General features: G+C 38.5%; 1 protein-coding gene across 4 annotated transcripts in view; it reads right to left on the bottom strand.

Annotated features, from left to right (window-relative positions):
- Positions 1–22,916, bottom strand: part of SEC23IP (SEC23 interacting protein) — a 51,294-nt gene that overhangs the window by 8,233 nt on the left and 20,145 nt on the right. For 2 of the 4 annotated variants that reach the window (XM_001100615.5, XM_077947642.1), the window contains exons 6-18: positions 22,368–22,488; positions 19,548–19,637; positions 18,480–18,621; positions 16,352–16,560; positions 15,875–15,993; positions 14,775–14,927; positions 13,386–13,481; positions 8,046–8,237; positions 4,517–4,672; positions 3,841–3,943; positions 1,937–2,122; positions 1,088–1,250; positions 472–573 (exon numbers count right to left, since the gene is read on the bottom strand). In XM_001100615.5, coding sequence (XP_001100615.3) covers positions 492–573; positions 1,088–1,250; positions 1,937–2,122; positions 3,841–3,943; positions 4,517–4,672; positions 8,046–8,237; positions 13,386–13,481; positions 14,775–14,927; positions 15,875–15,993; positions 16,352–16,560; positions 18,480–18,621; positions 19,548–19,637; positions 22,368–22,488 — 1,812 coding nt within the window. In that variant the 3' untranslated portion in view covers positions 472–491. The remainder of the gene's footprint in view (positions 1–471; positions 574–1,087; positions 1,251–1,936; positions 2,123–3,840; positions 3,944–4,516; positions 4,673–8,045; positions 8,238–13,385; positions 13,482–14,774; positions 14,928–15,874; positions 15,994–16,351; positions 16,561–18,479; positions 18,622–19,547; positions 19,638–22,367; positions 22,489–22,916) is intronic. The other 2 variants (XM_015148325.3, XM_077947643.1) reach the window with 1 other exon arrangement.

Raw genomic sequence — 22,916 nt, 5'->3', positions numbered from 1 at the left:
CATGGTCTCTGCAACTACGGGGGCATCTTGTAACTAGGAGGCAGCAAGAGCCAACATTCAAGTGGGAAGATGTGAGCACTCTGGGTGTCTGGTGAAGTCATTCAACAGAGGAACCCTTCTTGTTACAGAATAAAAAGAAACCTCTATTTGTTTAATGTATTGTAAACTGGGTTCTGTGAACCTGCAGCCAAAGGAATTCCTAACTGATATTCTTCGGAATCTATTTTAAAAAGAAACTAAAAATAAATGAACTCAAATTCTATGTAAATTTAGAAAGAAGACTGTAATAAATCAGAAGTGTAAATTACAAACCATTTATCTTCCTTAATGTCTCTATTATAAATTTTTAAAAACGACAACAAAAACTCAGAGGAAACAGAAAAAAGCAAAATCAGTCAACATCAACTCCACACAACAGATTTGAGAATGCAAACATTCAGAATTTATACATTCAATAAGGAATAAACTCACACAGTAAAACTGAAGTTTGATCAATGCTGGGGCTGTTCTGGACTAATGTTCATTGTTCGATAAATTTCTTTAAGTAATAACAGAGCAGTATCTTCAGATTCCCTATGAAAAGGAAAAGCATATTTACTTAAGAGACAATTAGTAGAAATTAACTTCTACGCACAATGGTGGAAAATGCAGGTTCTATTCTATTCAACTCTATCTAAGAAGGGCAAATGATAGCAATGTAATCTCAGTGTAATAAAGCAGTGTAATCTCAGAGCTGTCCTTAAAAACCAGATGGATACTGATTAGCTCCTAAACAGTTGTGCTGCAATTCTCCTTGGTGACAGGGATACAGGAAAGAATGACCGATTTCAAAGTCCCTACCACTCCCACTGTGAAAGGCATTCCCACAAAAACTGTGCAAGAACCAAGGGTCTTTGGTCAAAAGCAGATGACATACTGCCATCTTGTGGGTAACTAAAGAGGAAAAATAACGATTCTGAATATATAGGAGTTCAAATGAATATTCATAGCACATAGTATCAGTAAAAGAATCTCACTAAAACTAAAATTGCTGCACGTGGTAGCACCAAAAGCCCACTCAAATGTTACCAAATTTAAGAACACTTACCAATAGCATAAGTGACTCTGAAGAGCGAAAAGATATTCATTAAAACTCTCTATTGGTTTTTCCTGGAGAACATAGTCAATTCGGCGGCCTCCATTTAGCATTCCAACCTTTCCTAAGTAGTCCTCATCCTTGGAAAAATCTGGACTTTCAACAACCTTTTCTGCTAGAATTTAAACCATTTCAATATCAAAGTCAATCACTTAATCATCATCCTTTGACTTTAGCTGACTTTCTGGGCTCAATGAGAATACTGCTTGACGCAGGTAGCAACCTGAGGAGCTACCAGGCTCACTCCCGGTTCTCCAAAGAGTCAGGGGAAGAGGGGCCGGTTACCCGAGAGAGAGGAGAAAGAGCCAACAAGCTGAGAGAAGTTGTGAAGATTAAGGGGTGAGAAAGCATTGCAGAAAGAAAGGAAATAGGATTAGAATCTGAAAAAGTCAAAAAACATCATGGCACAATGACTTTCACATTGTATGTCAAGTCTGTAACATAGTTAAACAACAGTATCAGGAAAAAAACAACTCAGAGTGAGTCTTTAAAATGCAAACACTAAAACAAACTGAGTTCTCAACTCAGATATTCCACTCTGGCCTTAGGAATCTCAATATAATTTTTAAATTGCAGAGGGAAAAGTTCAGTAACTATCAGATAAAAACCCACTAAAAAAAGATGGCATGGGTTTTGAAGTAACGCAATTGACAGTACAGTTTATCTTAACAGATTTTCCTTTAAAGAGCTTCTATAATTTAACCAAAAAGTCTAGAAAGGAAACGCATCATCATATAACTTTTAAGTATTATGTTCATATAAAACATTTGTATTAGAAAATGCCTCAAATGTCAAATTTACCTTCAACTACTTGCTTTTCTTCTTCTTCTTTGATCTGATTGGCCACCTTCTCCAATTCTTCTTGCAACTGGGTTGAAGAGGTATGAGCACGGGCAAACTCATTTAACGTCTGCCAAGCACTTTTGAGAGAGCTAATAAAACCCTGCTTCAAATCAGATCCCATACGAGAGAGACTTTCTTTCAATTCTAAAGAGATTAAGATGACACAACAAGTTAATCAGTCACTGGGTAAACTTCTGCCTCACAAAAATTACAAGTTAACACTCTTCTCAGACAGGATAAGACTGCTTCTTCCTCTTTTAAATGTCAAATATATGGAGTGCCTCAGCCAAGAACCAAGATGTTAAAATGTCATGGAGAGTCTTATTCTGTTTTTTGTTTTTTTTGTTTTTAATGACTAAACTTGATCCAGCCAAAATCTATAAATTTCCTCTTTCCAAATAAAAGAAGTTCAAATACCATAAAAATACAAGCACATTCGGCCAGGCGTGGTGCCTCACGCCTATAATCCCAGCACTTTGGGAGGCCGCGGCGGGCGGATCACGAGGTCAGGAGATCGACACCATCCTGGTTAACACAGTGAAACCCCGTCTCCACCAAAAATACAAAAAATTAGGGCATAGTGGCGGGCGCCTGTAGTCCCAGCTACTTGAGAGGCTGAGGCAGGAGAATGGCGGGAATCCGGGGGGCGGAGCTTGCAGTGAGCCGAGATCGCGTCACTGCAGTCCATCCTGGGCAACAGAGCAAGACTCCAACTCAAAAAAAAAGTAAACACATTGTTATGCTTCCCCCCCCCTTTTTTTTTTTTACTGTAAGTTTAAACACCAGGGTCAGACACAGTAGCTCACACTAGTAATCCCAAAACTTTGGGAAGCCAAGATGGAAGAATCATTTGAGGTCTGAAGTTCAAGACCAGCCTGGGCAACATAGTGAGACCCTGTCTCTATTTTAAATAACAAATAAAAATAAAAAGAGGCCTACGAGATTTTAAAATCACTGTTTTTCTAATCCGTAAATAGGAAGTGGTTTTGGGAATTTAAGATTCTTTTTTTTTTTTTTTTTTTGAGACGGAGTCTCATGGAGACTGGAGTGCAGTAGCACGATCTCAGCTCACTGCTACCTTCACCTCCCAGGTTCAAGTGGAGAATTAAACATTCTGATAAAACCACAACTTAAACTCCAAATTAGAAATGAAGAAACCCCTGCTCCTTCACTTTTTCTACTGTTGTCTAATAATCATGTGTGAATTCAAGGTCTCTAAGTTATCAAACACATGTCTTATTTTAACTAAAAAAGAGTTCAATATTTTTAAAAAGCATGTTAGCAAAACAAAAAAAAAACACACTTTCACATAAGAGTGCACGATCACTTTTCCTTCTCTTCTACCCCTCCCATCCCTTCCACCCAAACTTTTAAATGTAGGGTTAATATACACCATTAACACGAAGGAGAGAAACCTAATTCTACTTGGAATCACCAATCCATTATGTTTAATGAATTTTTTCTACCAGAAAAGCGTGTCTAGTTAGCAAGAAAATAACAGCTCACTTAGACAACATCAAGTTTCTTTCTTGAAGGTCTGGTCATTACTTTAAAAACTGTTCTTCTTCCTAATTCCAAAACTTATAACCAAACTCTATCAAAATCTAATTATGCATCTTATCGCCTTATTACCAACTTCTCCCTACTCCTAATTACCTCAACAATTAGAATGCCATCAAAGAGAAAGAATTCATTTGTAACTTTGTTAAAGCTCTTCCAAATTCTTAGTTTAAAAGTTCTGAACATAGTAGGCACTTAAATAATATTAATTCTCTCAGAGACGATTTAGTGTCAAAATTTTCATAATTCATTACAGATTACAAATGACAGGAAAAAAAGTTTTTATAGTATTTGCTTTTTACCTAAATGAAGTCTTTTTCTGCCTTTGTGATGTGGAATGAGAACAGCTTTTAGGTCCAAATCTGGAACAATCATAGGTTCTAATCTATATGCCACTGGATCAAGCTATAAATAGAAGAATTTATGAATAAATAAAAGAAATTTATGAAAGCTGTTTTGAATTATATGCCTTCACTGGGTAAGAAAATGGATACATGGCAAACCAGAGATTTTTATTTTTCTCCACACCTTATTCAAATACTGACACTTATGAAAAGATTTTCTAGTTTGTGTGTAAGATTACTTTGCAAGCAAAGCAAAAGAATTATTTCCCTGAACAAAGGTTTTTGATAAATAAGTTTATTGGAAAGTGTCAGACTATAGCTCTTAGAACACAGAGCTGAATCTTATAAAATCAAGATAGGTATTAATTCCCAAGAAATACGAATATGAGAATTTATTAGGATAAAGAGGACAGCTTCTTCATCTTCTTCTTCAAAAAAGAAAGTAAAAGGCCAGGCACAGTGGTTCATGCCTATAATCCTAGCAATTTGGGAGGCTGAGATGGAAGGATCACTTGAGGCCAGGAGTTTGAGACCAGCGTGGTCAACATAGTAAGACCCCATCTCTATAAAAAAGTAAAAAATGTTAAAAAAAGAAAAAAAGATTTTAAAAAAGAAAGTAAATTCAATTACTCACCGGATGATAAATATTGAAGAACCCTTTACAGGTAGGAAGGCTGTAATTCTCATCTATCCTATCAACTCCTCGAATAGTGAGAAACATAGCAATTGGAGACCCCAAGGCAAAGAATATCTCTGGTTCAAAATCTAATGAGTTGTAAGCAACAGAAACCTGGAAAGAATCAAATAACAATAAAAGATGATTGTTCCAATGTCACATAGTAGAAAATTCTTTTGAATTTTCAGGCCGGGCATAGTGGCTCATGCCTATAATCCCAGCACTTTGGGAGGCCAAGGTGGGCAGATCACGAGATCAGGAGATGGAAACCATACTGGCTAACACAGTGAAACCCTGTCTCTACTAAAAATATAGAACAATTAGTCAGGTGTGGTGGCATGCACCTGTAGTCCCAGCTACTCAGGAGGCTAAGGCAGGAGAATCGCTTGAACCTGGGAGGCGGAGGTTGCAGTGAGCCAAGATCACGCCACTGCACTCCAGCCTAGGTGACTGAGCAAGACTCCATCTCACAAAAAAAAAAAAGTACTAAAAAATTTATCTTTAAAATCTTTATAGACTATTATATCCTCTGGCTATACTTTTACTTATTGTCTAGCACAGCATAATAGTCTATAAGAATTACTATATTTATTATGGTTATAAATATGGTTAAAACTTTAGACTTCTAAACTCAAACTGCCTGGGTCTGAATCATGGTTTCATTCACTGTGTGACCTTGGGCAAGTTTCTTAACCTCTCTCTGCTCCACTTCAGTTTCCTGATTTATAAAATGGGGATTATAACCATGCCAAGCTCACATGTGATTGAAAAATAAATAACCTAATCCACATAAAGTGGTTAGCACAGAGCTTGGCACAGCTTAAGCACTCAATGAGCGTTACTTCTGTTATTATTATAACTATCATCCTCTCCAGTTAAGTTTCTTTCCATCAGAAAATGATTTGTCCTGAAAGAGCACATTTTGAGTAGCTTACATGTAGCCTCTCCAAGAGAAAACACAGTCATCTGAATAGCACTGTACAATTTGCAAAGCTCTTTCATTTGGTTCTCAGTAGCAGGAAATGTGTCTTTTTACTTTAGTATCTTGAGAGTGAAGCACAATGAATGGCATAATCCAAGTGTTCAACAGAGGTACACAGAAAGAGGGAGGCAAGGCAAGAACCATTATGCCTATGGCGAAGCTCAAATATGTGACATGACTCACCCAAGAACACAGAGCCAGTGAGTGGTAGAGTGCGGACTTAAATGTGGGACTTCTAATTCCAAATCCATTGTCTTTCTACTACACTAAGCTGCCCCTTCTAACAAAGTCTAGACTTCACATTCCTAGGCTTGCCCTTATATTTGCAAATTCGACAGTTTTGTTCCAGCAAACAAAAAGAAGAAAAAGAAAGTTAAAGAACAATCACAAACTGGAAGAAATATGTATAACATACATGACAAGGAGCTAATAACCTTAATATGTAAATATTTTATAAATGTCAGTAAAGGAAAAAAGAAAACAAATAGAAAAACAGGTAAATTCAACACTTCACAAAAGAAAAATGTCTAAAAAACATGAGAAAATAACCTCACTAGTGCTCAAAGAAATACAGTGTGATACCATTTTCCCTATGGGGTTATCAGAAACGTAAATGAAATACTAAAAAGAAAGTAAGAAGTACTAACAAGAAAGAAAAAAAATTGCATGAAAATACACACAAAAAATTAATTCTTTAGAATCAAGGTGTCAAAGTGAAACTACTACATATTTTTAAAGGAAAATGATAATACCAGTACTGGCAATGGACAGAGGCAACAGGCAACCTTCTAAACTGCCAGTGAGAATACAGATTGATGTCTCCCCCAGGGAAGGGACTGTATCCATCATCTGGCCCAGCTATCCTATGTCTACCAACTTAACTGGAAGAAGAAATAAAGAATGTGCACAGAAAACTGGCTTTAAAATGTTCATTACTAGACAACTTAAAAGAGTAAAAAGTAGAAATTGCCTACATGTTAAATATGATGGGTTGAATTGTGTCCCCACAAAACATTTATGTTGAAGTCCTAACCCCCAATACCTCATAATGTGACTTTATTTGGAAATAGGGTATTTAAAAAGGTAATCAAGTTAAAATGAGATCACTGTGGTGGCCCTAATCTGACTGATACATAAAAAGGGGAAATTTGGCCACCCAGCCAGACACTCACAGAGGGAAGATGCTATTAAGAGATAAGGAGAATACAACATAAAAACGAAGCCTGGAGGGATGCATCTATAAACCTAGAACTGCCAAAGATGGCCAGCAAATCCCCAGCAGCTCGGAAGAAACACGAAAGGATTCCCCTCCAAGTTTCAGAGAGAAAATGGTCCTGCCACCGCCCTATCTATTCTGCTCTGCAGAACTGTATGGCAACAAATTTCTAATGTTTAAGGCCACCCAGGTTGTGGAACTTTGTTATGGCACCTTAAGAAACTAATACCTTCAATAATAAGGAAATAAGAATAAGTCATTATCTCTCCAAACAGTGAAATTAGTCATTACTGATTACAGCAGTCATTAAAAATGCAGTTGCAGGCCCGATGCAGTAGTTCATGCCTATAATCCTGGCACTCTGGGAAGCCAAGGCAGGAAGATTGCTTGAGGCCAGTTCAAGGCTAACCTGAGTCACACAGTAAGACTGTCTCTACAAAAAATGAAAAAATTAGCCAGGTGTGGTGGTGCATGGCTACAGTCCCAGCTACCTGGGAGGCTGAGGTAGGAGGTGTCCCTTAAACCCAAACCCCAAAACCTTGCTTTGAGGTTACAATGGGCTATGATCACATCACTGCACTCCAGCCTGCGCAACAGAGCAAGACTGTCTCTAAAAAGGAAAAAAAGAAAAGAAAATGAAGTTGTAAAGGAATATTTACTTACATAAGAATATATTCCTCTAAAACTTCACTGTTAATACAAATCAAACATCCAATTTCATTTTGTACCTTCATGAACTCACTTACAGAAATGCATCTTTACATACTCAACTATAAATATCCTGACAGTAACACTGTCTAAAAGCCTTTTAATAACTCTAAAAGCCACTGTGATATAAGTATGTTAAAGCATATTACTAAATACAGCATTGGTCAATTTTTATAAGACTTTTTCCCCAAGGGAAGAATTATGAGTACTAGGAAACATAAGTTGAGTCAATACAGCCAAGTTGCTCTCATAGAAACTGAAGTATATTCTGAACATAATTTTTTAACTATGGCCACTTCTGTTGTTAGTGGCTATAACAGACTGATGCTATAAAAGTACGAGTGGTGGGAAAACTGAAATAGAGACAATTTCAAAAGTTAGACAACACGTTCTGTATGCATTTAATCCCTTATTTTGAGCACTGTTGAAGAAGAAAAAAATTTTCACTAAGAGAAAATCAATTTTCTCCACATCCCAAATAAATGTTAAATAAATATTTAAAGAACTTAAAGCCAAGCCACATGATAAAGACGTATGATTTCAACATGAACTATGTAGCCCTAGTCAATACGTAAACTTACCTGTCCGGCACCAACTTCAAAAGATTCATAATTCACACACACCGAAGACACGCAAGCACCAACTGGAAGTTTCCTCTTTGGCTCATTAGATTCTGAGGGGAGGGAAGCCATGTCTTTAGTCTTCTGGGTACTTTGCTCTTGTCCTTTTGTAGAAGTGGCCGCCACCGCCTTCTTTTCTGACGCTGCTTTTTTCTGTAAAATACCAAAATTTAATAACATAATCATGAGGAAAGGTTCAGCTCTCAGCTATCATTACAAAACATGCTATCTCAGTATTAAGGAATGATTAGCAACTTCTCAGGAATAGTAACAACCTTGTGATTACTTTAAAAAATGTTCTTTTTATTCCCTGCAGCTTTTGCTTCAGTTGATTAAAAAAAAAAAAAATGTACAGGACAGGCACAGTGGCTCACCCCTGTAATCTCAGCATTTTGGGAGACCAAGGCGGAAGGATAGTTTGAGGCCAGGAGTTCAAGACCAACCTGAGCAACAGAGTGAGACCTCCATCTCTAGAAAAAATTAAAAATTAGCCAGGTCTGGTAATGCACACCAGTGGTCCCAGCTACTCAGGAGGCTAGGGTGGGAGGATCACTTCAGCCTAGAAGGTCAAGGCTGCAGTGACCTGTGATCGTGCCACCACACTCCACCCTGGGCAACAGAGAGAGACCTGTCTCAAAAAAAAATGTTTAATTAAAAAAAATTTTTACATGTCCTTTTTAGAAATGCATACTAAATACTTAGGGAACAAATGTCATGATGTCTATAGCTGAAAATTCTTAAGAAAAATAATTAAGAAGCAAAGAAAATATAGCAAACAGTTACAACTAAGTATTGGCTCTCATTAGACAAATCTCAAAAATATTACTTTGAGTAAAAGAAACCAAGTATAAAAGAATACATACTGTTCATTCTACTTACATGAATTTTTTAAATAGGTAAACTATTCCGTATTGAAGGAAATCAGAAGAGCGGTTTTGCGGTGGGAGGAGTTAACTAGAAAGAAGCATGAGGGAGCTACCTGAGCTCTCTCATGAAATAGAAATGAACACAAAACATAGAAATGAACACAGAAATGTTCAATTTCTTGTTTTAGGCAGTGACGATGCAAGTGCATACAATCGTGAAAACTTACCCTACTGCACACTTACGATCTATGCATTTCAGCACAGTGGCTCATGCCTGTAATCCCAGCACTTTGGGAGGCTGAGGTGGGTGGATCACTTGAGCTCAGGGGTTCAAGATCAACCTGAGCAACATGGCAAGATGCCATCTCTAAAAAATAACAGAAAAATTAGCCGGGCACGTGGTGCATGCCTGAAGTCCCAGCTACTCAGGAGGATGAGGTGGGAGGATTGCTTGAACCCAGAAGGTGGAGGTTGCAGTGAGCCATGTGTGCGCCATTGCACTCCAGCATGAGTGACAGTATGAGACCCTGTCTCAAAAAATAATAAATAATTTTTTAAAAGATCTATGCATTTCCATAAATAAACAAAACTCTGGAGCATCTACATAAGGTGTTATCTCAGCTGGGCGCAGTGCCTCACGCCTGTAATCCCAGCACTTTGGGAGGCCGAGGCAGGTGGATCATTTGAGGTCAGGAATTTGAGACCAGCCTGACCAACATGGCAAAACCCCATCTCTACTAAAAATACAAAAAAGTTACCCAGGCATGGTGACATGCACCTGTAATCCCAGCTACTCGGGAGACTGAGGCAAGAGACTTGCTTGAAACTGGGAGGCGGAGGTTGCAGTGAGCCAAGATCCACCACTGCATTCCAGCCTGAGTGACAGAGCAGGACAAAAAAAAAACAAAAAACAAAAAAAAAAAAAACGGTGTTGTCTTTATAATGAGTGAAAAGTCATTCACACTGGTTTGTAATTTGCCCTGAATACAGCAGCAACAGTAACACAGGAGAAATTTAAATAGTTGGGTGGGAGGGGGAGTTGTTTACTTCCCAGTAACACAAGTTAGGCTGTGAATGACTGTTAGTCTCTGTTTAAACAGCTATTAACAGTGCCTAAACAACACAGCTAGCCAAAATGATCTTATCTACTATTGAATTCCAAACACCAGGAAATAGGAAAGTAAGTCTAACTGGTTAATTGAAAAGGCAATCTATAAAAAAGAAAACTCTTAGCCAGCTTGTAACTGTTTCCTCCATCAGTGTTTTAGAAGGCTGGGTTATCTCTGCCCTTTGGAGGCAATACAAAATTAAGCCTAAAATCCGAAATAAGGAACATTTTCAGGGTTCCTCACTTCTGAGTGCTTTCTCACTCAGGAATGCCTCCCGTTAAATTCATAAAACATTCTAAATTGCTGAGAGCTGTCTGAGGAGATCAGAAACTGTCCTGTTGCCAAGAGTTGTTTTGTTCAAAATTTTGCAATAATTTTTAAACTGTGAACCAACAGTGTTTAAAAGTGAACCAACATAGGCTGGGCGTGGTGGCTCATTCTTGTAATCCCAGCACTTTGGGAGGCCAAGGCGGGTGGATCACCTGAGGTCAGGAGTTTGAGACCAGCCTGACCAACATGGTGAAACTCCACCTCTACTAAAAATACAAAAATTAGCTGGGCGTGGTGGCAGGTGCCTATAATCCCAGCTAGTTGGGAGGCTGAATCAGGAGAATCACTTGAACCTGGGAGGCAGAGGTTGCAGTGAGCCGAGATCACGCCACTGCACTCCAGCCTGGGAGACAAAGCGAGACTCCCTCTCAAAAAAACAAAACAAAAAAAAAAAAACACTGAACCAACATATACATACTTGACTATCAATATTCCCAAAACTAGAAACAATTCCTTTTCAAATGAAAATTACTAAGATGCTTTAAAAAGAAAAAAAAAGTGCATAGTCACAAATATCACAAATATTTGATCTCCTTACTATAAAATAATCGCTAATTTTGGTCCCATTATTTCAGTTACAGTAAATCAACAGGACACACCATATTACTTTTGTACTGATCTAGTGGCACCTTGTTATCTGTAAGAAATGTAGAGCAATCAATGGCAACTCAGCTGAGAAAGTTTCATGGTTCATCCAAAGGCAATTACCTTTTAATTTAAAAAATAATATCACTCTATAGATTTTTGCTCATTTCAAAACATTCTTATAAATGCCATAATTTATATATCTAAGCAACTGCAGTCCATAAACCAGTCTCCTACAAATTCTTCAAGAACTATAGAATCCTTTTCTACTTTTTTCCCTTTCATTACAGAATAAATTAAGAACATGGTATAGGGCCTGAACACAAAGCTCGTTTCTTATTTTTGTTTGTTTTTTTTTTTACAGGCTTTTGCTTCACTGATATATAAACATGTATACACAGAGACAAGCATTTTTATGTATGGAGCATGCAGCCTGTATACAGGAACAACACTGACACGCTTGAGTCCTAGTCTCAGTTTGACTACTGTGCTCATCAGAGACAGACGCCTGGGGATCTACTCACACTCACAGGGTTGCTGTGAGGCTCACATGAGATGAAAAGCTCTTTGTAAACTGGAATTACAGAACAATTCAACATACAAGAAAAATGACACGAAAGATACCTCTTAACGGCCAAAACTAATAACCTTTCTCAGCACTTAATCAATACTGCTTGTCTATGTCTAAAACGTCTTTTGAGTTGCTCCCTTCCTCTCCACCTCCTATCTTATACCCTACCATCTCTCTTTCAGTCACGGTACAATTACAATTACTACTATGTAAGATTGCAGCCACCTCCACTTCACACCTTTCCAACTTCATCTGTGCACTGTGACCAAGCAAACTCTCCACAACCCGAAAGTTAAAATTAAAATTTAGACTACACAGATGATTTGGTGCTAAATCATAACTTGTGATAGAATAAGCAGGTCAGTATTTTGTAATGTTTGTTTAAAAACACCATGACTTTCATGGCCATAAGAACATGTTTGAGAACCACTCCTTTACAAGACAAAATCCAAGCCCTCACACCTGCCATTTGGACCTTTGGAACCCTCTGCCCTTCCCAGTTTCCAGTTTCCCTGATGCTACAGGAAAACAACATGCCAGCTTCCAGAAGGCCGTCTCCCCTAATCTTACCCCTCCTTCAAGCTCAAGCACCATCACCTTGGGGAAGTCTTCTCTCACCAACCCCATGCTTGTTTCAACAAGCCAGAACTGCCACCTCTCATCTGCCTCAGGACAGCACACACAGCACGCTATTATGGGGCTGGTATGTTGTCATTTGAGCTCAACACGCTCCCCCTAACTAGACAGCACACTCTTGGTTAATCTCTGGCTCCCAAGAATTGAACACGGTGCCTGACTCAAAAGAGGTAGCTATTCAATAAAATGCTGAAAGACTTAATTCCTTAAGCTAACCACTAAAAAAAAAAAAAAAATCAGTCCTATGACTTTATAGTCATTTTCCATATAAAGAAATGACGTAGGTTAAGTTCCAAATAGGTAGTAAAATAATAGAACTATAGAAATTCAAAAGATGGAAGGATCATCAAAGAGCGTGTTAGTAACAATAAAAATAAGACAGCCACCCTGTCATCTAATTTTTCTAATTAGAAAACCTCTGTAAAATTAATTTGATCAATAAATTAAACTTAATAAAACAAGTATAATTTTCCAGTTGTTCTAGTTTTAAATGCTTTTTAGTTGTTGCCTTGTTTTGTATTGTTAAAAATTTTTGCTATTTAGTGTGTAATGAGACTTTAGTGTGTATGTTTTGCCTCATCTCTTTAGATGATAAGGACTGGGAAGAAAGAAAGTAAGCTATTACTTGGTGCTAAGCTTTGCAGGCATTATTTCATCCTTACTCCAACCCTATGAGGAAGGTATTATTACCTCCATTTTAGAAATGAAGAAAACAAAGGATCAGAAAAATTAAGAAAATCACTCATGCTCAGAAGGCTGAGGCGGGAGGATAGCTTGAGCCCAGGAGTTTGAGACCAGCAGTGGGAAACACAGCAAGATCCCATCTCAAAATAAACAAACAAATAAAACCAAATAAAAATTGCTCATTAATATGTAGTTAATGAATGGTTGAGCTGAGAATTTATTTGTCAGAACTTAACCAGTTTTTGCACCAGGAAAACCTTAAATATCCATTTTAAAACTGAAAGCCCTTCATCCTAGGAACTTAGTCCCAGGAAAACCAGGATGGTCACTTAGCCTAATGTGGACTTAAGCTCAACTCTGACTGACTCCTACGTCTGGGTTTCCATCAGCTCCCTTACTGTGCCCTATGTAGGGAGCAAACTAGCTTACCTAACCATAGCAGTATCAACATTTTCTACAACATAAACAAGCTGGTCACACCACGAGTTTTAGTTTTTCTTGAGTCAGAGGTGAACTTTACCAGTTTGGCTGCTTTATGTTCTACAAAGTTAGCTATCTTCTTTCTGGGTCCAAGGGGTATCCCCATTTCCTTCAGGTCATCAACTGTACACATAAGCTTTAAAAAGAAACAGACAAGCACATTAATCAATCTAGTGATAGAAGAACTGAAATGAGAATATGAAAATCATAAAGAAACCACATCATCTAAAGCAATCTAAGAGCCACTCAACTTTTTAAAAGTTAATTATTTCGAATTTAAATCATGCATTGCTTTAGGCTATAAAATCTTAGGCCTCCACACCTAAATCATTCTATTAACAGAAAATACATGTATGTTATACAAAATTCCAAAGCTATATATAGTCAAGCATACGATGAAATATCTTCCTTCCACTGCTGTCCCAACCATACAATTCTCCTTTCAGCAGCAACTGTGGAAATTCGCTCTTTGAAGAGATGTCTTATGTATGCATAGCACCCCTACATGTTTTTCTCTGTGTGTGTGGTCTACTATGCACACAGTACTGAACTTTGCTCTCTTCATGTAAATGTATCTTAGAGACAGGTATCTCTGACACTGCTTCATTCGTTCAACAGCTGTAGGGTACTCCATTATGTGGATGCACCATAAATGATTTCACTAGCACCCTACTCCTCAACACCAATGGTGTTTCTAATGCTCTTTTATATTGCAAATACTGCTGTGAGTATCCTTGTAGATATTCTTGTGTGAATATTTCTCTGTAGGAAATATTCCTGGCAATGAAATTAATGAAGCAAAGGGTAATTTTTATATTCTTAAAGATATTGCCAAACTGCCCTCCAAAGAGTCTGTACCAATTTACAGTCTGACGAACAATATATCACGATGCCTACTTCCCTTCATCCTGGCCACACAGCATATTATCAAACTTCCTATTTTTTCAAACTGGTAAGTTAAAAAAAATCCCATTGTACTTTCAATTTCCATTTCTCTTATGAGTTTCCACGTGCGAAGAAACTATCTGATATTTCCTTTTCTGCAAATCACATTTATATTCTTTGCCTATTTACGTAACACGCTGATATGATGGTCTTTCTGTAACTGATTTGTAGAAGCTTTGAATATTAATGAAGTAAGCCCTCTGTCTATAATGTGTGTTGCAAATGTATCACTGGCCTTTAGATGTTGTTTATGGTGTCTACTGTTACACAATTGTTTTCTTTGATGGCTTCTGGATTTTGCATCATACTTAGAAAAGCCTTTCAGATTATAAAAAATATTCTGCTGTGTTTTTCAATTTTTTAAACCGTTTCAGTCTTTGTCTACTCTGGAATGTATTTTGATATAAAAGTGTTTATTCTTAATTTTCAATCTATACACAAGAAAAACAATTTCAAACAAAGTGAAGCAAACTATGATCAGTACCAGAGATTCCATATCAATCTTTTCCTTTTCAAAAGTGCTGAAGTATTCAGAGAGGCTAAGTGCTTCCAGAGTTTCTTGCAAAGTTAGGACTTCTTCATTTTCAACATCAAGGTCACATGACTCATCCATAGTCAGCTTTGGCTCTTCAGGCAACTTTAAAAAAAAGTAAAAAATATTACAAGCTCAGAAAAACTCCCATATAACAACTCCTTATCTACGAAAAATCTGAAACAATTTTGCTCTATAGACAACTCATAATTTTAGGTACAGTACTTTGCCATTCAAAGTTTGAATGTTCTGGCCAGGCCCAGTGGCTCAGGCCTGTAATCCCAGCACTCTGGGAGGCTGAGACAGGCACATCACCTGAGGTCAGGAGTTGAAGACCAGCCTGGCCAACATGGTGAAACCCCGTCTCTACCAAAAACACAAAAATTAGCCAGGCGTGGTGGCAGGCACCTGTAATCCCAGCTACTTGGGAGGCTGAGGCAGGAGAATCACTTGAACCCAAGAGGCAGAGGTTGCAGTGAGCCGAGATACCATTGCACTCTAGCCTGAGTGACAAGAGCGAAACTCTGCCTCAAAAAAAAAAAAAAAATTGAATATTCTGAAAAGTATATAAATTTAATAAATCACTCATGTCTCCATTTCCTATAATTTACATTTTTAAAAATCATAAACTTTCATATTTAAATTTATAATCCATAAAGAAGAAGAGTGAGAAACTCAAATAATGAGCTCCATGATTCCATTCCATTTCTAAACCTCGGTGTACTTTAATATGTAAAACCAGTTTCAGGGCTGGACACGGTAGCTATTTTATTTGGGCCTATAACTGTACTCTGAATTTGGGGATTCTCTGAAGAGTTACTGATCCCAGCACTTTGGGAGGCCAAGGCAGATCCCAGCACTTTGGGAGGCCAAGGCAGGAGGATCACTTGAGGCCAGGAGGGAACTCAAGACTAGCCCAAGCAACCAAGCAAGCCTTCATTAAAACAAACAAACAAACAAACAAACGTTTCAGGAAACAGTTCAGACTTTCGAAAACTGTTCAGCTCCATAGACTCTAAATCAAAATGTTAATTGGCCATGCACAGACATACCTGCTTTTCCTGAAAATGTAGCTGCTTCACAACTCCATTAGCAACAGCAAGAGGTCCAGGACACTTTGATAAATTCAAATCTTTTTGATTAGACAGGATGTCAAACAATATTAAAGAACCTAAGAAAAAGAAACATTTTGCCTTATAATGTAGTAGGTGCTTTTATAACACTAAATAAATTCTTTTTTCAATGTCTATAGTCAAAAGTCATACAGAAGTTACATATTACTCAAGACCTGATAATTAGTAATTTTATTTTATCAAACAGCAGCATAAATTAAAATACGCAGCATTCCCTCGGTAATACTAGAGATGAATATAGAAAAGGCAGAATCTAAACTCAAAGCATTCATTTCTACCCTTTCTGAAACTTAAAATATATAATTCTTAATTTTGCACTAACAATATCACCTATACTGAAAGCAGTTATAACTCAACAAAAATTGTATTTAAAATGTGGATATTTGACAGTTTTACCTAAACTGTGACCAGCAACAGAGACACCTCCTTTGAAGTCTGGGTTCCGACTCATAAACAGTGCATGCAGACGGTTTATCTCCATTCCTACTTTTTCCACGATAGTCTGACAGTAGGTGGGGCTGTTATAAAATAAAATATCTAGCAAAGTTTCATTGGTAAAGTGACGAAATCGACCAATACTTGGCAAAGTGATTTTCTTAATATTCCTGTTTAAAAAGAAGAATACAGCACATTCAGTCAGCATCTACCTTAAATTTACAGATTTTTTAAAGTTTAGATTTTTGACTCCTGAAAATACACTAAGAAAACCCCACAGACTAAATATGAGTTGTTTCTGTAGACAGTCATTATAAATAAATCAAGATAGGCCAGATGCGGTGGCTCACATCTGCAATCTCAGCACTTTGGGAAGCCGAGGTGGGTCGATCACTTGAGGTCAGGAGTTCAAAACCAACCAAGCCAACATGGCGAAACCCCATCTTTACTAAAAATACACAAATTAGCCAACTGTGGTGGTGTACATCTGTAATCCCAGCTACTCAGGAGGGTGAGGCAGGAGAATTGCTTGAACCTGAAAGACAGAGGTTGCAGTGAGCCGAGACTGTACCACTGCACTCCAGTCTGGGCGACAGAGCAAGATTCCATCTCAAAAAAAAATTCTTTTGTAATCAAAAGTTAGCCACACGTCGTAGCCCGCACCTGTAGACCCAGCTGTTTGGGAGGCTAAAGAATGAGTATCGCTTGAACCCAGGAGGTGGAGGTTGCAGTGAGCCGAGATTGTGCCACCACACTCCAGCCTGGGCGACAGAGCGAGACTCCACCTCGAAAAAAAATTAAAAATATAAAAATAAAGCCAAAAAAATGTGTGCTGCCATATGTGGTAGAGACTTTGAGAGGCTAGGGCAGGAGGAACGCTTGAGCTCAAGAGATCAAGACCAGCTTGAGCAACACAGTGAGACCCCATCTCTACAAAAAATTTAAAAATTAGCCAGGCAAGGCGGCTTGCGCCTGTAGTCCCAGCTACTTGGGAGACTGAGGTGGGAGGACCACTTGAGCCCAGGAGGCCAAGGCCACAGTGAGCCATGATCATGCCAGTGTGCTCCAGAGCCTGGGTGACAGTGAGATGTTGTCTCAAAAATAATTTCTTTTTTTTTTTTTAAGCTATTTGTGCCTATAACTATACTATGAATCGTGGGATTCTCTGAAGAGTCAGTTGCTATGTAAGTCATATGCAAAGATTTCTATTTTATTTTTAAAGAGGGAAGATTACTCTTCCATTTTTCTTCCAGTAAACTGCAAATCTGGACACCTGACAAAACTTGTGGGTCAAAAGGACTAAAGAGAATATCAAACAGAAAAAACAGGGCTACATGGAACGAAAAATCTTTCCAAATTTGAGAATGACCAAAATGAAATTTAGGGATACACACAAAGAAAACACCCTTACAATAGGGCCTAACATAGATAAAATGCTGTTGTAGAAATAGTTTTATTAAACTATGTACCCTGAAACATTACGGCGTTCACTAAAATCTAGACAGGTGCCAGCATAACTATTACCTGTATTTACGATTCTCAGTTGGGAGCATTCAAAATTGAGCAGAGTATTTTTAATTGCCACAGTGCCTGGTGAGCACTGCTAGTACTGAGTGGTCTTTACACTAAGGAAGTTAAGTGGTCTGCACTGTGACGGCAAAGAATTGTCCCGACAAGAGCATCTCCAATGAGAAACAATATTCTGAATCTGTGGTTCTCAGTCAGGGGTGATTTTTACCCTCCAGGGGACATCTGGCAATTTCTGGAGACATTTTTGGTTGAGTGGAAAGGCCATTAGGCATCTTACTACATAAAGGACAGCCCCCTGTCTAAACCGCTACAGATTAAAATTGTATTTTAAAACCAGCTAAAATTTCTTAGATTCTCTTAAATATTTACAAGAGGAATGCACACACAGAGAGAGAAAAGTAGTGTGCAAACTTTACAGCCAATATTTAATCACATGTCAGAAGTTTACAATTTTAAAAAACATATTGATTGAAGTTACAATAAACTATTTCATATTATGGTTTAAATTTTAAATTTAAATTTGACTAATTTGAAAAACAAGTTATCAAAATCCACAAACCTGTCAACACCTGTGGCGTCCCCACCCAAAGAACTATGCCAATGAACTGGAAGGAACTCCACTCTGCTTATTTTCCCGTCATCTAAAGATTTCTTGAAATGTGTCTGCAGCAATTTGAGAGAAACCACCCTAAAATCATCCACTTCAAGAAAAAGAAAAAAAAAAAAAAAAACAGAGAAAATAAATTAAATTCTCCTAGCTTGATAGCTAGTCAGCAGTTACCTCAAACATGCCAGTATTTTTAATAACATAAAGATACATTTTTTTTTTAAGAAAAAAATGAGGATAAGAGAATTAGTAAAATTTTTAAAAAAGAAAGGAATAAGTAACTTTTGGGAAGCTCTTTTCAACTTTCCATTATTGCAGAGGAATAGATGCTTGGGATGAATCAGTTCAACCACCACTGCTAGGAGGAGGCAGCACGGCACCTTGGGGAAAGGCTCTGGAATCACACTGCCAGCTCCAGGTCCCAGGCCCTACTGACTGTGAGAAGGGAGAGTTTCACTCACCCCCACCCCTACCTACCTCTTCACCCCCAACCCCCACTGCCCTGGGCCTCAGTTCCTCATGAGTCACAGTAGCGGCAATAACAGTGACAGCGCCTATACCCCAAAGGTTTATTTGTGAGGGTCAAATGACAAGACATCTAAGATACTTGGCATATACCAAATATTCAATAAATACCAACTATTATTATATAGACATAAAAATAAAACTTCAAAAATTTAAGTCAACCAGGCAGATTCACGTTTCCATTAAACAACTTCTCCCAACTCACTGACTATAAATCCCTTCAATGCAGAGGTGCTCCTTGCTGCTGCAGGTGCTCAGGCAAAGGCTGTCAGCAAGATCCCTTCTAATTCCTCAGAGTCTGGGATTTTATGAGTCACATGTGTCACAAGAGCAAATCAAGTACAACTTAGTATTTCCCACTGACCATTTAAATCTCCTCTTACAGCTCCCTCAGCAAGTAGTACACAGCTGGGAACTATCCTAAAAACAAATACTCCAAAGCCCTTCCATTAGTTCTCAGATCATCCCATGAAATACAATATGCCCAACACTTACCACACTCAATAATGCTCCTAAAGCGTAAGTCACACACAGGTCCAATGCCATGCACCACGAACACCAAATGGTCAACTTGAGGCATCTCCCCTATTAAAAAAATTTTTAAACATACATAAAAGATGGCAATTTGTTTGGATTTTCCCAATGGCAATATTCTAGATATCTCTTTTGTCATCACAAACTTGCCAAAGAAATTCATGACCCTTCAAAGAGAATAAGCCTCATTACCCCTATCAAATTAGAGGAACAGTTTGTCCCTCTCAGCAAATAAAAGCGAACTAGAACAAGAGGTGAAGGCAGCAGGCTCTCTCTCTTCCCAGATGCTATTAGCACATGATGAACAGCACGTTTGTATCTACAGAGGCTTCACAACTGCCCAGGACACTAAGCCCCACATGGAGATTACTCAGATTTCATAGTGAGTATTGATTTATAACAAACATACATTTTACATACACTTCAATAAACATAAAGTGTATGTAATTGTAAAAATAAAATCCATTCTTAAATAATAGTATAGAAGAAACCAAAGCATATACACTAAAGCAGGCAATGCCAAACAATGGCCCACAGGCCAAATCCTACCCACTACCTGTTTTGTTTATTTTGTTTTGTTTTTGAGACAGAGTTTCACTCTTCTTGCCTGGGCTAGAGTGCAATGGCACGATCTCGGTTCCCGGCAACCTCCGTCTCCCAGGTTCAAGCGATTCTCCTGCCTCAGCCTCCCGAGTAGCTGGGATTACAGGCACCTGCCACCATGCCCGGCTAATTTTTATATATGTATTTTTTTAGTAGAGACAGGGTTTCACCATGTTGGCCAGGCTGGTCTCGAACTCCTGAGCTCAGGTGATCCACTTGCCTCGGCCTCCCAAAGTGCTGGGATTACAGGCATGAGTCACCAGGCCCAGCCACCTGTTTTTATAAATAAAGTTTTTGACAAAAGTGAAACCATTCAAGGAAAAACATAAAAATAAAATAAATAAAGTTTTATGGGCTGGGTGTGGTGGCTCACGCCTGTAATTCCAGCACTTTGGGAGGCAGAGGCATGTGGATCACTTGAGGTCAGGAGTTCAAAACCAGCCTGGCCAACATGGCAAAACCCTGTCTCTACTAAAAATACAAAAATTAGCCAGGCGTGGTGGTGGGTGCCTGTAATCCCAGCTACTCGGGAGGCTGAGACACAAGAATCACTTGAACCCAGTGGGTGGAAGTTGCAGTGAGCCCAGATCACACCACTGCACTCTAGCCTGGGAAACAGAGTGAGACTCCGTTTAAAAAAAAAAAAAAGACGTTTTCTGGAACATGGATATGCCCATTTGTTTACATACAGTCTTCAGCTGATTTCACACAACAATGCAAAGCTGAGTAGCTGTAACAGAGACCATATGGCCTGCAAAGCCTATCTGCTATCTGACCCTTTACAGAAAAAGCCTGCAATCCCCGCACCAGAGTGACGCAAACCGGTGAGGTGTAAAAACACAAGCTTAAAAGCGTTGCCAAACCTTAGTTCCAACCAGCAAAGTGCTTCTCCACAACAAAACATATTTTAGAATCTATGCTATGTGGTTTATGTATTTTAACAGAATTTCAAATTTAAAGATAAAGATATATCTGTATGTTCTCACTCATATGTAGGAGCTACAGAAGTTTATCTCACAGAGGTAAGGGCAGAATGATGGCTACCAGAGCCTGGGAAGGGTCGAGGGGAAGTAAAGATAAAAAGAGGTCAATTAATGGGTACAACCATACAGGTATGTTGAAGGAATAACTTCTGTTAGATGGCACAGTAGGGTGACAACAGTTAAAAATAATTTATTGTGTCTTTCAAAATACCTAGGAGAGGCAGGGTGCAGTGGCTCACACCTATAATCCCAGCACTTCGGGAAGGTGAGGTAGGTGGATGACTTGAGACCAGCCTGGCCAACATGGTGAAACCACATCTCTTCTAAAAATACAAAAATTAGCTGGGCGTGGTGGTACACGCCTATAATCCCAGCTACTCAGGAGGCTGAGGCAGGAGAATCACATGAACCTGGGAGGTGGAGGTTGTAGTGAGCCGAGATCACGCCACTGTACTCCAGCCTGGGCAACAGAGTGAGACCCTGTCTGAAAAAAAAAAAAAGAAAAGAAAAGAAAAAAAAAGAAAAGAAAAAGAAAAAGAAAAATACCTAGGGGAATAGATCTGAAATGTTCCCAACACAAAGAAATGATGAATGTTTGAAGTGATGGACATACTATACTTACTTCAATTTCATCATTACACGTTGTATACATTTATCAAAATATCAGGTATATACCCCCATTAATATGTATAATTGTTATGCATCCATTAAAAAATAAAGATACAAAAGTAATAAAATCAAAAAGAAAGATATGGCCAGGCACAGTGGCTTACGCCTATAATTTCAGCACTTTGGGAGGCCGAGGCAGGCAAAGAGCTTGAGCTCAGGAGTTTGAGAAAAGCCTGGGCAACCTGGCAAAACTTCATCTCTACAAAAAACAGAAATATTAGCTGGGAGTGGTGGTACACGCCTTTCATCCCAGCTACTCAGGAGGCTGAAGTGGATCACTTGAGCCCAGGAGGTTGAAGCTGCAGTGAGCCGTGTTCATTCACAACATAGCACTCCAGCCTGAGCGACAGAATGAGACCCTGTCTCAAAAAAAAAAAGATATGCGCCAAACTGGCTGATTTCTGCATGCTATGGCCGCTGTGGCAGGGAATTCTAATAACTGTGTTTCTTTCTTCATCATTCTAAAGAATGATGCCAAAATGGAGAGGACTAAAACAGACCTCAGTTCTAAACAAACTATACACACCGTCAGGAATTTCATCAAGGTTATCGTCAATTCCACGCTTTACAACCCTGGGCCTTGTCTGTCCATCTTGCGTGGTCCCCCATTCATCTGGCACTGAAGACGGCTGGAACTGAACAATAACCTTCAAGATGCAACAGAATTATGACAAAGCTCATTAACAAATTCTTTTCCACTACAGGCTAAGTAGTTTAATACATAATAAGCTACACCTCAGAGTATGGAGACTTATAAATTATGAGTACTGTTCCCCCAAAACAAACTTTAAAGGAGTCTTGCTAGTGTTCACTAACCACCAAAATTAAGCAAATCGATATCTTTCCAATGCTTATGTTGAAAATTATACAATTAAATTAGAAATATTACACCTTGATTTAAAAACTTATAACACAGGCCAGGTATGGTGGCTCATACCTGTAATCCCAGCACTTTGAGAGGCTGAGGTGGGAGGATAACTTGAGCCCAGGAGCTCAAGATAAGCCTGAGCAATATGGTGAGACCCCGTCTCCACAAAAAATTTAAAAATTAGCCAGGCATGGTGGTGCATGCCTA

Source organism: Macaca mulatta, chromosome 9, assembly GCF_049350105.2.
Source record: "Macaca mulatta isolate MMU2019108-1 chromosome 9, T2T-MMU8v2.0, whole genome shotgun sequence".
Classification (NCBI taxonomy): Eukaryota; Metazoa; Chordata; class Mammalia; order Primates; family Cercopithecidae; genus Macaca; species Macaca mulatta.
The sequence above is the reverse complement of the archived record's forward strand: the minus strand, read 5'-3'. Positions and strand labels throughout refer to the sequence as shown.